At 38.3% G+C, this 16,302-nt stretch overlaps 2 protein-coding genes across 5 annotated transcripts; both read right to left on the bottom strand.

Annotated features, from left to right (window-relative positions):
* Window positions 1-1,370: 1,370 nt before the first annotated feature.
* Window positions 1,371-5,901, bottom strand: LOC122654824 (peptidyl-prolyl cis-trans isomerase NIMA-interacting 4-like). 3 transcript variants are annotated; one of them, XM_043849084.1, is made up of 5 exons: window positions 5,810-5,901; window positions 4,877-5,024; window positions 3,216-3,325; window positions 2,041-2,183; window positions 1,371-1,549 (listed from the first exon to the last, which is right to left on the bottom strand). In XM_043849084.1, the coding sequence occupies exons 2-5, from the start codon at window positions 5,019-5,021 to the stop codon at window positions 1,507-1,509; spliced, it is 441 nt and encodes a 146-aa protein (XP_043705019.1). In that variant the 5' UTR covers window positions 5,022-5,024; window positions 5,810-5,901; the 3' UTR covers window positions 1,371-1,506. The 3 variants fall into 3 exon arrangements, with proteins under 3 accessions (XP_043705019.1, XP_043705018.1, XP_043705020.1); XM_043849083.1 differs by having other exon boundaries at window positions 4,877-5,033; window positions 5,810-5,889; XM_043849085.1 differs by having other exon boundaries at window positions 4,877-5,042; window positions 5,810-5,875.
* A 7,975-nt stretch (window positions 5,902-13,876) lies between these two features.
* LOC122654822 (transcription factor MYB106-like) lies at window positions 13,877-16,038 on the bottom strand. Of its 2 annotated transcripts, XM_043849080.1 has the most exons (6): window positions 16,029-16,038; window positions 15,727-15,926; window positions 15,511-15,640; window positions 14,740-15,034; window positions 14,079-14,706; window positions 13,877-13,998 (listed from the first exon to the last, which is right to left on the bottom strand). In XM_043849080.1, exons 2-5 carry the CDS (start codon window positions 15,857-15,859, stop codon window positions 14,104-14,106), a joined length of 1,161 nt encoding a protein of 386 aa, XP_043705015.1. In that variant the 5' UTR covers window positions 15,860-15,926; window positions 16,029-16,038; the 3' UTR covers window positions 13,877-13,998; window positions 14,079-14,103. The 2 variants fall into 2 exon arrangements, with proteins under 2 accessions (XP_043705015.1, XP_043705014.1); XM_043849079.1 differs by lacking the exon at window positions 16,029-16,038 and having other exon boundaries at window positions 14,079-15,034.
* Between the last annotated feature and the right edge of the window lie 264 nt (window positions 16,039-16,302).

Here is a 16,302-nt window from a genome sequence, read left to right as displayed (position 1 = left end):
GATGATCCACTTGGTTCTTGGAGCTTCTCTGGTCTATCGTGTTCCAGGGGACTGAAAAAAACATTGTAAAGATATCATGCATTAGACTGAGTTTTGCTTCCCCATGTTGAGGAGAGACCCTCTTAATCCACAGGATCTGATTCTCCAATTGAAATGAGTCAAGATATCTCGAAGAGGATGAGAATTAATGATGACAATTTAATCCAATTGTCCAATCATAGAGTTGAATCACCTTGAGAGATTCTCTCTTGTACCTCTCTTTATGCATTTTTACTAAATATGCATACACTAGTACGAAAAATGAAGCACCCATGTAACATGTGTGATAGTATATCTTCCCAGCACCCAGCGGTCCAGCACCATTGCATGCCGCCTGGGTACTCCCTGGCCGCTGTGCTCCTAGGAGAGGAGCCAGATCCCCCGGATTTTTATCTGCTCCAGTACTGGAGGCCCTGCTGTGCGCATCGTGCGGCGCAGCAGCAGCCATGTGTGCACACATGTCCACTGCTGCACCGCAAGATGGCACAGCAGCGGATAAAAATTCGGGATTCCCCCCCCCCCCCCTCTCATCTCACTCAAAGACCAAAACTTGAACTATCTTACGAGTAGATAAAGTACCCTTTTTAAATAATAGTTAAAAGTGGAAATAGCTATCCCACTATGACTAGAGAAACAATAGTTTCATTTCCGTCTCCAAATCATCTCCTTCACCTGAGAAAACCCCTAATTCTAAAACATGATTGAGGAATTTTACAACCTTCAATAGATAAAGAAGAATTCTCAGTCACTTTTCAACAAACAGAATTTTTTTGAAAAAAAATGGGACGAATTGAGACAATAACTCTCTTATTCAAAACACAACTATCTAGGAGAAAAGCATTCTTAAAGTATCCACCTTTTAAGATATGTGACCAAAAATCATTGAGCTGAGTAAGGAGTCCGCCTTGTCTTGTTACTTGTTAGTAAAGCACAAATCATTGAGCTGAGTAAGAAGTCCGCCCTGTCTTGTTAGTAAAGCATGCCTTATCAATGCAATAAATTCCATTCCTACTAATAAAAAATAAAAAAAAAAGAATATAGAAACCCATGAAATGGTGCATAGGAAGCTCCCCGACCGATTGGAGAAGCCACTTTTTCCTGCTACAGCCTGCACGTCAGATGATAAAACGCAACCAAAGTATAGAACATAGGCTCAATAGTGCTTCATTCCATTGCAGATTTCCTTTTCCATTCTTATTTGTAGAGTGGGGAGTGAGGGGAAAAGGGATTTTCATTGGGAGATATCCTCCACTTTCAACCTCCATAGGATACAAACTTACTACACCATGTTTTAACGTCAACATTTGCCAAGAAAATTTTACTCAAACAGTTCTCAGATACAAACTTTTCCTTTTAATATTATGCCAACCATAAGAAGTGCAATGTCAGGCATATTAATTACGGGGATGAAAATCTCATTTACATGGCGACATTGAGAATTATTCTTTGGAACTATAGTGGATTCCATCAGTTCTTCCTTCCTTCACTTAAGATTATGTGGTACCCATGCCTGCATAGATGTCCACAACAAAAACCAATGGTAAGTGCCATGGTTAAGTTAGATATTGTCATATAAAAACTACAGGAAATGACTTTTGAAATATTCATATTCTCAAAATGATATGGAAACCATAGTACTGGACAAGTTTCCTATATATCCAATATATACAAGAATATCTGTAATCAAGAACAGCATATTGAGAAACAAGCAAATACCTAACCAAGTAAAAGGTAAAGATAAACAAAAAGTTTCCCCCCATCAGACTGTTCATTAACAATTTGGTTCATGGATTTCATGACGCAGTTGGTATTCAATACCTTTTGAAAGTTATATTACCATTTTCAAAGGTATTGATCATTTTCTTGAACCAACATCTATTCACCATTTGCATAAAGATAAGCAACGACATTTGGATACAAATTTGTCGAAGTAACCCAATTGTACAAATTTATGGTAAAAAATCTATATGGAATCAATAATCAGCGAGTGCTTATACATACGTTGATTTAAATGGTGCACTGGTAGCTCCAACAGCTGTGCTGAAAGCAACATCTTGGAATGGACCTGCCATCTTTCCTCGAGGAAACCATCCAAGGTCACCACCCTTCTTCCCCGACGGGCACTCTGAATATTCAGCAGCTAACTGGAAAACGGACAGAAGGTGGAAATATAACAGTGAGGGACGCATAGAAGAAATTGAAGCAGTTGATGTTGTCCAATCGGGCCAATTGGACCACTTGGAAGACTTTATTTTGGCCCATAGTTCGATTATATGGGCCTTCGACCTTTCATTTTTGGGTTTATTAATGTATTGTGCCTCTTTTATAAGCCCAAAAGTTAGGATTCAAGGGGGTACACAGGATTAAGCACATAGATAAAATTGTGTGGGTCCCATGTGTTGTAAGTTAATTTAACCTAGAAAGAATCCATTTTAGTTAAGTATTTTGTCTTAATGTTTAGGTCAGTTTCCTTTTAGTTAGCATCCTTTTTTGATTTGTTTCTATTTTGGAATATTTTCTATTTTCAGTTTTCTAGAAGATTTGGGTTAGATTGGATCCATATCGAGTTTACTAATTTGGATTGCTTCTATTTTGTTAAAGGACTGCTCAATCTGGTTTTAAAAACTCCATAAGTTCTAGAAAGTTTCTATTTTCAGAAGTTTGGTTCTCAAGTTTAGGAATTTAGAAATGTTTCTAATTTGTGAGTGGTGTTAAGAATAAAAAGTAGAAGGGTTAGTTAATCTATAAATTAATGATCTAATATGCTATGTAATGCAATGATTGATAATGGAATGAGTTAAGGTTTAGTTATATTTTGAAGTGGAGGTTGGTGCTTCTCCTCTCTCTCCTCTCTTATTCATCTAAAATTACAGTTCACAAATCTCTTTCAAGGGCATGCGGTATGGGGAAAAAATCATGCAGTTTTCTACGTCAGCTAATACACGCCAGAGACATATAAGCTTCAGATTATATATCTCAAGGCTATGGAAAATTGGAAACCTGGAGGTCAAGTACTATTCAATTGCATCGGCAAAGTAAGCCAGCTATTGAACTGAATTTTGGGTTTGAAATTAATGTGCAGCATTCTGATGGTCGAGTTTCAGAATGATGATATTGAGGGAAGTTTCCTTTACCATAGAAGACCTAAAGAGAGGATTGTTTAATACGAAACTAACCTTTGCAAACTCAGCAGGTGCGACCTTGTCTCCATTGCTCAGCCAACCATCTTGTAGCTTCTTGTATGCTTCATTGATCTTCCCTTGCTTCTCACATAAGATATGCCTAGCTAAAGGAAAATAAAAGAGAAAAAAATCAAATGGCTTGACTAAATTAGGCCATTTGAAATTCTTAACAATAGATACCTTAGTGACACAAGGAAGATCCCATTTTTTAAGTGTTCTTATGCATTCCAAGGTATAAGGAAAACAATACACACAGAAATAGATGGTGAAGTAAATATTATAATTCATTACCATTTTTAGGTACTTTCTCCTAAAATCTGAATTTCTTCTTCATATTCAGACATAAATTTATATATCCAAGAGTTTATTTACTACTACCTCCCTAAATACCCAGTAAGGCCATCTTGTGGATGAAATTGTGATCTCAACAAAATCTCTTTCAAGAGACTGTCCACCTGTCTTTAAGTTCCAAGATATGCCAGGTTTTAAAATCTTCAAGGATTCTATTAAACCAAAGAAAGGAAAAATCACCTTCCAGGATCCTCTTTGGCTGTGGCAAATTTCAGTCAGATCACTTAGTAACACAACCATTACCTAATGGGAGATAAGTATAGGGCTTTAAATTTATCTTTTTTGGGGTGGGGGGGGGGGGGCTTGTAGTAATAATTAGTTAAATGATTAACAATAAAGCAGAACCATTCTGCTCAATTGCAACCTGTTATGCCACTTAGAGATGGGAATTGGGACTTTTATAAAATGAGACATGTGATAATCATATGTAAATTGGCCCATAATATCCATCAATTATGACATATTATGAAAGGAAACTATTAACTCCAAGGGGCTGTTTAGAAACGTCGGGTGAGGCCAAAAGGTGAACAGACCAATTCAATCCTCAACCCTCTCTCTAGAAAAGACAAGAGAGTGCAAGTTTTTCTGGTGCTGAAGCCACAAAAGAGAGCAAAAGAGGGGCCAAGAAACTTAGCACCGCATGATAACTACATACAGACAGGAAGCCGAAATGAATTTGACCCTGCTGGTTTTAGTCAAATAGCTCTAGTCGGGTTGTCATGAACTCCAAGAAGTTCATAATAATCATGTTTAATTCAAATACCGTATGAATACTATGAGTAGAGTTAATGGAAGATAGCTTAGCCGACTAAAATGTTTGGAAGGGTACTTATAACCTTCTGGCTAGACGAAAACAAGCAGTGTTTTTCATGTATTTTTTTTAAAAAAATTCATGCTTCAATAAACAGAAGAGGATGCAGGGGTAGAAATTTGGAATCAATTTATGCATTAAATCATGCAAGCAGAGAGGTACTGTCACCCATTCTATAAGAACTGCAGCAAATTTCTAACTAAACAGGAAAGGGAGCTACAAAGATGCATACTGCATATTAGACAGTCATCCAAATAAATTTAAAGGAATTGGAGTACTATAGTAATTCAGAAATTAGGTCATAATCAAATATGCCACTCAACAAATTCCCAGAAATGTTTTGATCATTATACTCCTTGGCTAGTAGCTAGTTAGCTCATACATAACAGGATAAAACTGACATCAATAATTCAGAGGCAACAAAGCCACCACAGAATTATATGTGCAAATGAGAGGTGAATGAAACCTAGCAAATCTAAGTATAGGGAAATACCTTTGACATATGTGCAGGTACCAAGCCCATCTGCAGCCTTCCCACCTTTCCCCTTTCCCTTTGAAGAGTTCTCATCACCTCCGCCCCCTGTTTGCTTTCCCTTTCCCTTACCTCCTGAGTCTTTTGCCTTTGCGTCCTTCCCCATCACCTTACAACCCTGATTTTGTTACATCATAAAAATCAAACCACCAACTTGGAGAGGGAAAACATGCACAAGGCCAACTGAAGCCGAAATTGGCTAACTAGGATGCGATGAATTAATTGAGCATAAATGGGGGAAAAGCAGATAATATAATTATAAGCGTGCATGAAAAATACTGAAATACTAACCACATGGATAAACCACACATAACAGCTCCGTTCAATTGCAACTTGGAATACGATAATTTCATTTCCATTTCCTATGTCGTTCTTATGGAATGGGATAATTTCTATAAGATGATTACATGTCTGGGTGAAAACGCCAGAAGAAGCACAATTGACCAGACACCGTGATTATTGAACCAAAGGCATTCAACGCCAGGAAGAAGAGAGTTTACAGATAATAAAATTCAAGCACTAATACAAGAAAATACAATCTACTGAAATCCCAACCAAAATTGTGATATCAGACAAGCGCAATTACTTAAAATCCCAACAAACTAAGACAAAAAAAAAACCCCTAATATTTTCCTCCAGTTAATTGGCGAACCCAAGCAAGGCCAAACTGCGGATTTTGCAGTTCTCTCACGGAAATCATGAAACTCGAATTGATATAAAATTAAGGAATTCTTTTACTAAAAGTAAGAACGAAAGTAAACCCACCAAGATCACATCAAATTTAAGCAAAACTAGAAGCAGCGAAAATATTTTCACTAAAAACAAATCAAGCGCTATAAAATCAAATAAATCCACAACGGAATTCGCACAATTTATCTTGATTTTAAACCTCACCTAGGATTAGATTAACGATGTCAAACAGCCAAATCTCCAAATCGAAACCCAGAAGCTTGAGCAGCAGCAATCCCGCAGCGTGAAGGCAACGCGACCGTCTTCTTGAATCCGAATTCCAAACCAGTCCGAACTCCAAAGTCCAAAGACCAAAGTCCAAAGTCCAAACCCAAGAAGGCCATAAACATATACTCAAAATCACACAAATACCCTTTATAAATCTTCTTCCTTTTCTTCTCCGGTTCACCAGGTCCAGGTCACGGTTTCTGGGCTACTACAGCAGTGATAGCGGGCCTTATGGGCTTCATATTATGATGAGGCCCATCTGGATAATACATTCATTGTTTGAGGTATCGGTTCGGGCGATAAGTAACGGTTTGTGCCCCGAAGGGCGAAGGGCATACGAGAATAATTCTCGTACAAGAACCTAATCTGGACTCTAATATATGCTCATAGGTAAATTGATTTCTAAACAACCCCACTTAAGGGCTTTCTTTACAACATTAAATATCTCCCACTTGAAGATTGTGATAGAGCCATTTTGTATATTTACCGGAATAAAAAAAAAAATAGAGCCATTTTGTATCAATGTCGTGATCTACATAATAAATCTGGGCTTAATGAAGTTGACCACATAGTAGAATGAAGTTTTGAAAATTCCATTAAAATTTTAGACCTTCTAAACAATGATTAAAAACACTAAGAGAAATGTCAATTTTGCGAGCCTCGTGAACCTTATAGCTCAATCAGATAGTCACAAAAGTATTGGATAGAGATAGACACAGGGAGACACTAACGTATGCAGTATGCTACGTAGTCTGGTAGTTGAGATTAACATTTCCTCATGCAAAAATGCCAGACTCTAAGATCCTGTTTGATCAAAAGGTGAGAGACTCTTCGGTGTGATATTTTATCTTGAAGTAATATTGATGCAAACTTGTCATTTTCCCTAGATAAAGGCCTTTTCTTTTCTTATGGCTAAGTTTGGTTTGTTTGTAAGAGAAATTAAATGATAGAGAAGTGAAAATTTTCAAATCTTAAAAAGACATATAGGCAAGTATTTTTTACAGGAGAATGAACGCTACTTGGACACGTGCAGTGCGCTGCCCTAGTGCTCATCAGACACAATGGCAGGTTCAAAATGACTGTCATACCCCCATGGAAAGACAGAATTTCTTTGGGAGGGGGGGTGGTCACTTCGCCCACTCCAGTGTTTGAGTGTCGGGGCAGCGTACATCACGCACCCAGATAGTGTTCTCTTTCCCATTTTTTCCAGATTTAAAAGAGAAACTTTTAAGTCCACATCGTACAAGCATAGGCAGTTACGTAGACTAGTTTGCCAACAAATTTCTTCCGTAATGCAGGCATTTCTCATAAAACCAAGGTCAACATCTTTTTATGATATGAAAATGATGTATAAGGTAATGCACATGGTTTAACCAATGAATTAATGCTGGTCCCTAAAAGCCTTTTGAACAGTGAAAACCACAACACACTATTGCGGGAAATGGATCGATTGGAACCATGGCCGACTTGGGATCGAAATGAATCTGTTTCGAATTATCTATTCAGGGGGAGTTGATTACTTTGATAAAATTATTGTTACTTGGGTTGGATGAACTTTCCGGGTTTACAGCCAAAGAAATGGAATGATTCTCTTTCACCTGGGGTAACAAATGCTCTCTTAGTTTTAGTATTTTTTAAAAGGGAAAAAAAATATTACAGTATTATCCTTTATAAAATATCCTTCAAGATTCTATTTCTTTGGTTATGAGCCTGGATAGCTAGAAAACTCTTGCAACCTGGGCAGCAACAAAATTTAGTTAGTTGTCTTTCCTTAAACAAGGTAGCTTGTTATAGAGAAAAGACTCACTGAGCTGAGCTGATCCAAAGGGTACTTTAATTAGCTCTCTCTATCTCTCATATATAGATCAATCATGAGAAATACACATTGACATTTTCTCTCCTCCCTCACCATGTGGTTTTCTTGTTAACGAAATTGTTTTTTACACCGTGGTTGGTGTGACATGGAATATTCTTCCTTCACTGCCGGCATAAGAAGCCTTCTGCAATAACACGAGGGGTCCCACAACCCTCAAAAGGGGTAAGAAATCTTCTGGCTAACATTAATATCCCTAGATACCTGTTTACATGATGTGATAGGGGTGATCAAAATCACTGTCTAAGATTAAATGTAACTTCCTTCCCTTGTCTTTTCCCTTGTCCGGTGAAAGGAGAAAGAAGATATCTACGCATGAGGTCATGAAGACTCACATCAGCTTTTTAAAACTAACTACGGGGGTGACCACTGAGCATCGCCATGGAGCCATCAACAAAGCAATCTCATAAAGCCTAATGACTCCCACAGTAAGTTCATCATGAAATCGCCCATACCTATATGATCATAGGGTCTTTTTTTTGGTTTTTTTCTTTAATGGAAGTATCATAGGTCTTCTCATTTGATGATAAGAGAGGGGGGGGGTTTACGTATGTAAATCAATTAATCAAACTCTCTCTCTTTCTCTATGGAAATTAAGAAAATTATCTCCTCCATTTCCCTGTCTAGACCAATCCCAAGTCCCTCTAATAAGGGGGGTGGATCCTACCCAGGTAGAGTGTTCGAACAGGGGTAGGGTGGTCATTATCCCCCCTTGTTAGGAGGGACTAGGGAACTGGGCTGGACAAGGAACTGAAGAAGATAAAGATCCCTCTCTCTCTCTCTTGTTTTCACCAAGGTTTTAAAATGTGAAATCAGTCCTCAGATAAAAAAAAGCACAAGAAGTTTCTAGGGTATTTGGATGTGAATCCACCGTATCGGGTTGATCACAACTGATTTCGATATGAATGAATCGATTCACCAATTCGATTCCCAATTCTTAAAACCCTAGTTTTCATAGTTGGTAGAGTTTGTTTGGAATCAAACGTGAAGAACAGGGGTTAGTTTGAACCTTGAAATTAAAAAAAAGCCAAATCCACTAGATAAGAAAAAGTATTACAAATCGAATAGGTTCAACTTTGTTTTACATTTATTTTCTTGTAAACCTACTTATTTTGTAATATTTTTTTTTATCTAGTGCTTGGAGCGTTGGATGTCCGAGCTGCCATGTGTCTGTATCTCCACCTAGTACTGCCGCACTGTTGAGCTTTAAGAATTGGAGAGGATTAAAGTCTATTGTTTGCAAGCACTTTTAGAGATTGCAAAGAAATTCCTAATTTAACTAATTAATTACAATAATAAAATAGAAAAAATGATGAAAATGAGACTTGGATTTGTTCTCTTGGCTAGATTCTTAAACAATTGTCACTAATCCAACTCAAGAAATACTTGGCAAGTGTGGAGGAAACCATACCTTCAAATGATCTTGCACCCAAAAGCTCACTATGTTGCGTAACGAAATTGCTGGTTTTTTTGGGGGAAAATAACTAGAATTTATTACTCAAAATCCGCAAAGGAAAATCTCTTGTCGAGGAAAGTACAATGAATTAAGAAAGAAGGGGCTTGAAGCCACCAAACAATTCGTGAAAACTAAAACTTTGTTATACTTGAAGCAAGAGAGTTGGTTCCAAATGTTTTTGTTAGTCACTTGCAGGGTAAAAGTTATCCACAACGCAGCTCAAAACTGAAATTGGACATCCCCTCACATGTTACTGTTCATGTGAGGAGTTTGGATCCTCTATACGTATCAACAGGTGAACGTACATGTGAGAGCCAACTATCTGTCCTATTTTTACCATTTACAAGGGGAGGAGGGGGATTTATGGAAACAAAATTAAAATGTGCTTCGCTCTCACATGTACGTTCACCCGTTGGTACGTGCAAATGATCCATTCTCCATGTGAGGGGATAATATCTCATAAATGTGTCTCCCCTTTTATGAGATTCCGAAAGGAGTTCCCTTATTGGCCCAAAACTACGCTCTGGCAGTGTAGGAACCCTGTCCCTCACTTATATGATGTAATTCCTTATTTCTCCTTTTATCTTCTCTAATTTTCCAACCTAGTCTACATCTTGCCTTGATCTATGAGTGGTCTAGGCCAAGTTAGGTTAAAGTTGTTTGGTAGGTCAGAAAATGTGAGATGTGTAACTCTTGCCTTCATCTATACATTTCTGTCTTTTTATGTCTATTTCTATGTCTGAATGATATATATTTGATGCTTGCAGTATTGAATTCTCGAAATATATTAACTAATTATGTCTCAATCATTTTGAGAAATTTTTTTTGAACAACCAAAAAATGTAATAATGTACTAGCTAGCCACAATTAATTCTTTCCGATATGATTTATGATTAGTTTGAACTCTGATGAAGACTCCATGAAACCATGTTTAATCAATCAAACTGTTTCTTAATTCGTTGTTTCTAAGTTTCAATTCTAAATTTGTCCACAAAAATTTTCCCTAGAGGCCTTATTGCATACTGGATGATCATTTTCCAAACAATTATCTCAATCAAGTAAATAGCAATTTTAATAATTGTGTCGCAATTATTTTCTTTCATCAATACTAATAGAATACAACCCATTGTTATAAGGAGGTGAACCCAGTTGCTGATTTGATAGTCAAGAAGAGTGCAACTTCACAGGTGTCTCTTTTTTGGTCCTCACATCTTTTGTGATGAACTATTTGGGATGTGCAGAGAAGATCCAAATCTTGTTTTGTAGCTGGTGGATAGTTCAGGTAATTTTTTGTCTTGAGATTTATGCTGATGGCAATGTCGAAAGTGGATCCTCATGTCAAAAGTAATATGTCTTGTGCACTACTGATGGCAACGCCAAAGGTGGAATATTAAGATATTTTTGTGTTTATTTTCTCATCTGGAAATACCTGAACATTTATCATGTATATCAATAATAATTAATAGATTATTTTACTAACCTTTACCTCCCCACGCCGCCCCCCCCAAAACCCAAAAAAAAAAAAAAAAAAAAAACAGAGGATAAAGTAAAAACATAAAAAAAATGAAAGCTTAATAGCCCTATACATATTAAGGGCCCTTAAGTATAAATGAATAGGACCACAAAATGGTCAAGAATGGCTGTCTTAATTGGATAGTCTACTTTGTTTGTTTTGGTTGATCTGATTGTTTGTTTCACATAAAATCAATCATTTACTACAAAGAAAAGAAAAAGAAAAGGCATAACTCCCCTTAATGGTCAACCAACTCATTAATTTAGATTATCATATAAAAAAATTTAAAAGAAATTAATTATCTTATTTAAATTCAAATCAATGCTAGAAAAATACAAAATAGTCAAAGGATCATAAATTTCTAAGGAATATTGATATTTACTTGATATATTTCATTTAAAAAGGAGATTGATGGTATTATATATATTAAAATTCTAAACATATTCTAAATAACTATATGATGTAAATGATAAATGATCTATAAATGGTTATCTAGTAGAAACATACGTACGGAAGACACTCCTCATAGTGTAACATATGTGATCATGTAGAGTTCTCTCTATATGTTGGTGAATTATTCTAGACGGTTGGTTTAAGTAAAAGGACCCTTTAGCTTTCGAAAAACGTGTAGGTGAATTATTATTGTTATAAGAGTCAATTATTTTTTCAAATGTTACAAGGTATCTATTTTGCCACGTGTACAGATGATGTCTTCATTCTAATCGTTGGATATAGTAATCATAGACTAGATTAGCCTTATTTCAAATTTTAGAGATTAATTCAATCAAATATCTTTTGGGAAAATTATACTGCCACCCCTTGAGGTTTGCCTTAAATACAGTGCGACCCTCTATGTTTTCAAAATATACACTTAGACCCCCTGAGTTTAGGGTATTTATTACACTCAGCCCCACACCGTTAGAGTATCCCCGTTAGTTGCTGACGTGTTGGCCATGGATGCCTTAAAATGATAAATATACCCTTGATATGATGTGAACTTACCATTTTACCCATAGAGCAGTCCAAACTTCACACCCCCTTCTTTGATAACCTCACCAATACAACAGAAGCAAGAAGAAGAAGAAGAAGGACACATGTTTCTCTCTCAGTTGCAAAAATGTTCTCAGTTTTACATTTTGATCTGGGTCAGAGAAAAAAGCTGAATCAAGCAAGAAGGGGACTGATAAAATGTTCTGCAGTGACAGAGGTAGGTGGGTTTGTCTCTGTTGATGGAAAGGATGAAGGAGCAGAATCAGAAGATGATCACGAGGTTCTTCTAGGGTCTACCGTGGAGGAACAAGAAATTGGAGAAAAGGCAGTTGTGGATTACGATTGGCGAGAGGAATGGTATCCTCTGTATCTCGCCAGGGACATTCCAGATGATGCTCCTTTGGGTCTCAATGTCTTTGACATGCAGATCGTGCTGTATAGAGATGGATGTGGTGTTCTTCATTGCTATGAAGACTGATGCCCTCACAGGTAACTACAATTGAGTTTTGGATTCTTTTCTGCTCATTTGGTTCTTAATTGGGTATCGGGTGGCTTTCTCCAGGGAGAAATGGCCACGAATTTCCCTTTCTATGGGGTTACTGGAAGAGGGTAGAGGATGGTAGACGGAGGTTGCAGCGATGGTGGGGCGGTGGTTGAAGAAGAAAAAGAAGAAGAAGAAGAAGAAGAAAGAAGAAGAGGAAGAAATAGTGGTGGGTCCCATTATGTTAGACAAATAAAAAATTAGAATATGATTAATTGAAGGGTAAAAGTTGTCATTTAAATTTTATAATTAACGCTATCCGGTCACTCAGGGGGTGTGGCTGTATAATTTAGAAACACAAGGGGGCACTCTGTATTTAGTACAAACCTCAGGGGGTGGCAGTGTAATTTTTCCATATCTTTTTCATGTATATCCATGTGCACGTGTATACTATATAGTACTCGATCTAGACATTATTGTGTAGTCTCTTAATTCTGAATAGAAACAAACAATATAGATTAAAAAAAACATGAGAAAAAGATCCTTGTTTAGTCACGCCCCCCTATGCCCTCTCACATGACACTATGAAATGACACCCTTGCCCATTGGCTGGATGCTGAGATGTCCTCTCTCATTAGCCCAAATGTCTTTTTCATGTCCTAATATATCAACTTTGTACAATAGGCGATGAATAATAATGACCTTAGATAAATGTCATTTCCTTTATTCATGGTGGAGGGAATTAAGCTTTCTCTTAAATAGTTAAATCTATATAATCGCCTACTAGATCGTATACCACTAATCTATGTTCCCCCAATCTGAATCCCACGGTCAATATGGATTGTGCCACTGTCGGCCAAATTCAATAGGTGTCGGTCAATATGGATTGTGCTAAGTGTCGACATCTCCATTCCGTACTACCGCGCTACACACTTCTAGAAATTGAAGAGGATTAAAATCCTCCTGCATACATCTCATTGGAGATTTTATTCTTCTCCAATTCCCTAAACTGTGCAATCGGGGTGGAGATTTCGATATATGGTAGTTCGGACATCCAACGATCTGATCTCATTAACTTTCTTTTTTTCTCTTTTTTGTTGAGTTCAACACCGTTGGATGTCCGAGCTGCCGCACATCGACATCTCCACCCGAAACTGCCGCAATTCACAGTTTTAAGAAATTGGAGAAGATTATTTTCCCTCTCATTGGACCCTTCACTGGTGCAGCGACCACGTAACTTGACAGCAATCTCTTGCCCTTTTTTTTAAATGGGCAATGTATTGGGCCTAAACAGAAGAGAACGACATGAAACCAACAGCTAGGGCTACTTGGGACCATTTTGCCATTTTGATCCATTAATCCGTCCCCAACTGTTACAGTTAACTACCATAGTCAGTCTCTTTAGTATTTAAGGAAATACTTTTTATTATTTCCTTCACCTAAATTTAATCATCCCCACTAAAAGAAAGAAAGACAATTATATTCCAATCTCCAAAGTTAAAAGCCTAGCTACACGGGTTCTTGGGTTTCCCTTTTCTTCTCTTATAGGGTGCCCGATCCGAAAACCCGTTTCAGAGAGAAGGATAGAACATAATTACATAAGGCCTGACATAAGGGACGCACGCACGGTACTCACACAAACACAATTACACTCACACTACGTTGCCTGGCAACTATGGACGATTTTGCCCTAATATCACGACTGTGTCTCCTTGGAAATGGATAGAAGGATGTTTCCTTTGAAACTTAAAACCCAGATACTATTTTTGGATTTTGAATCGCAATTTCGGCCGTCAACATTGGTTGACGACTTGATGTCTTGACGTATCTCTTCACCTTCGTAGTTGGTCATCCTAAAATTTTAGTCATGATGATCATCTTCCCTTTTTTTAAAGTTACTTCACCGGCGACGGCGATTCTAGAATACCGGCGAATCCGACGACGGGGAAGAGTTTACCAAGTTCAGTATATTGTTCCAGTAATTCTTGTTCTTTTCGTAACTGAACACTTCCTTTCCACCGTCAGTATTATCAGAATCTCCATCTCTGTCTGTCTTGTTCTGGTCGTCATCAGCGTTACTCAGAAGAAGATCCGTGAAACCATCCATGAAATTTGAAACAGCCACGTGTCCGTTTTCTGCTTTCCCAGATTCCGGTGACCAGGGTGACTCGACGGCGAAGATGACATCTTGGAGACCGGTGGTGACGGTAGTGGTGAATGTCATGGAACTCTCCATCCTATCCGTGAAATCTTTCCACTCTTCTTCACCTTCTTCTTTCACAATCTCAGACCCACCTTGGTTGCCGTAGTATTCCACCACGTTGCTCGGGTTATCCCCGAATCCGACGGTTTGAATTGGAAGTGGGTTTTCAGCAGAGAAGCTCAAAGTAGACGTTGGGGACTCAAGATCAGGACCGTTATTGATCGTTGACTTTGACCATGCTCCTTGCCAAGCCTTGAGAACATCCAAACACAGCGGCGCCGCCGTTGCTGGTGGAGCTTCTGGTGTTTTGTTGAGAAGCTGAGAAGCTGAAGCAGCCGGGTCGAAGGAGGAGGAACCAACCTGAGACTGGTTTTGGACTTGTTGTTGGAAAGAAATGGATCTCAACTTAGACTCTCTGACCAATCGAGCTTCAGCTTCAAGGCGAGCACTCTCCCACTGAGCCATGTGGCTGAGATTTGCGGCGGTTTTGGATTGGCCATCGACAGAGGTAAGTGCATCACTCTTGGGTTTATGGGTCACGGGATCGATTCCCATCTTCGCCAACCGTTTCTTGAGATGTGTGTTCCAGTAGTTCTTTATCTCATTGTCAGTTCTCTTGGGCAAGTGAGTTGCTATGGCCGACCATCTGAACCCACACTACCATTAGTTTCTAAAAGAAGGAAATTGATGGAAAAGGAAAAGTAACAGATCGAGCTTCTAATTAAGAAAGAAAGAATCTTGAGTAAGTAATGCGGAAAGAGAATCAATCGACCCATTTTTACAGATTTAGATGGAAAAGCTAGCATTTGATTTGGTAAATAAGGTATAGTTACTGCTTGGAAGTAATTAAGAAAAATTAAGAGAATGGTCATTAATAATAGTAAGTCGTACGTAGGTAAAGCCTCTCTGGTTGTTGATCACTGATAAAGACCCGGGTTGCAGACTTGCAGTAAGAGTACAACCCAGTAACCAACCATTGACCGGCCACCACACTCCACTTCAACAACAAATGAGAAGAAGAAAAATGAAGAAAAGCAAGGAAGAATCTCTGATACCAAATTAATCTATAGAACCAAAAAAAGATGAGATTGTCAATAAGTAATGTAAAAATCCATCGATCACCTGTTCCCTAGAAGTGCATGGAGCTGAATGATGGTCTGTTCTTCCTGCAAACTGAACTTCCCTCTCTTTATATCAGGTCTGAGGTAATTAGTCCATCTCAGTCTACAGCTCTTCCCACACCTCTGCAGCCCTGTCCACCACAAAAAAAAATAATAATAAATAAATAAAATAAAATAAAGCATCATAAAAAAAAAGGTGGGGGCCGGTAAACATCACCAGCTTTAGCCGGCAAGGCTCTCCAGCTTCCATGGCCTTTTTCTTCGATGTAAGCCAAGAGTTTTTGGTCTTCTTCAGGTGTCCATGGCCCTTTCTTCAAACCCACTTTCTCACAGCACGGAGATCGACCCATATCTTGGGGAGAGCTAATTGCTAAGACAGCTGGTGAACAAGGTTCAAACTGTTGAAGCTTCTTCACACTACTTACCAATAAGAGATGAGAATTGAAGAGAGAGAGCGAGAGAGAGAGAGCGAGAAAGAGTACAACTAGAAGAAGTGATCAAGGGAACAAACTGGAGAACGAGAGAGAGGGAGAGAAGAAGGTGTTGGTGGTGCTGAGTGTAGTGAGGAAGAGAATGCCAGACTGGGGTGGGGGCGGAGGAGAACTGATAAATAAGGTGATGAGGAGAGGAGAAAAGGTCAGCGACATATATGAGAATTGAGATAGAGAAATTAATTCTCCAACACCCCGTATGACAGAAATACCCTCTTATGTTATTACAAACTGATGTAGTGGAAGAGATAGCCAGCCGATGATGAGTATTTGAGCCGGTTGGACCAGTAAGAAATCCACTC

This window comes from Telopea speciosissima, chromosome 3 (genome assembly GCF_018873765.1).
Source record: "Telopea speciosissima isolate NSW1024214 ecotype Mountain lineage chromosome 3, Tspe_v1, whole genome shotgun sequence".
Classification (NCBI taxonomy): domain Eukaryota; kingdom Viridiplantae; phylum Streptophyta; class Magnoliopsida; order Proteales; family Proteaceae; genus Telopea; species Telopea speciosissima.
This window is presented reverse-complemented; position numbering and strand designations above follow the sequence as displayed.

Coding starts and splice junctions, on each gene's coding strand:
- LOC122654824 (XM_043849084.1), bottom strand. CDS start 5,021: ATGGGGAAGGACGCAAAGGCAAAAGACTCAGGAGGTAAGGGAAAGGGA. Junction 3,326..4,876: donor TACCTGCACATATGTCAAAG/GTATTTCCCTAT, acceptor ATTTTCCTTTAG/CTAGGCATATCTTATGTGAG. Junction 2,184..3,215: donor CACCTGCTGAGTTTGCAAAG/GTTAGTTTCGTA, acceptor TCCGTTTTCCAG/TTAGCTGCTGAATATTCAGA.
- LOC122654822 (XM_043849079.1), bottom strand. CDS start 15,859: ATGGGTCGATCTCCGTGCTGTGAGAAAGTGGGTTTGAAGAAAGGGCCA. Junction 15,641..15,726: donor AGCCTTGCCGGCTAAAGCTG/GTGATGTTTACC, acceptor TGTGGTGGACAG/GGCTGCAGAGGTGTGGGAAG. Junction 15,035..15,510: donor CATGCACTTCTAGGGAACAG/GTGATCGATGGA, acceptor GTGTGGGTTCAG/ATGGTCGGCCATAGCAACTC.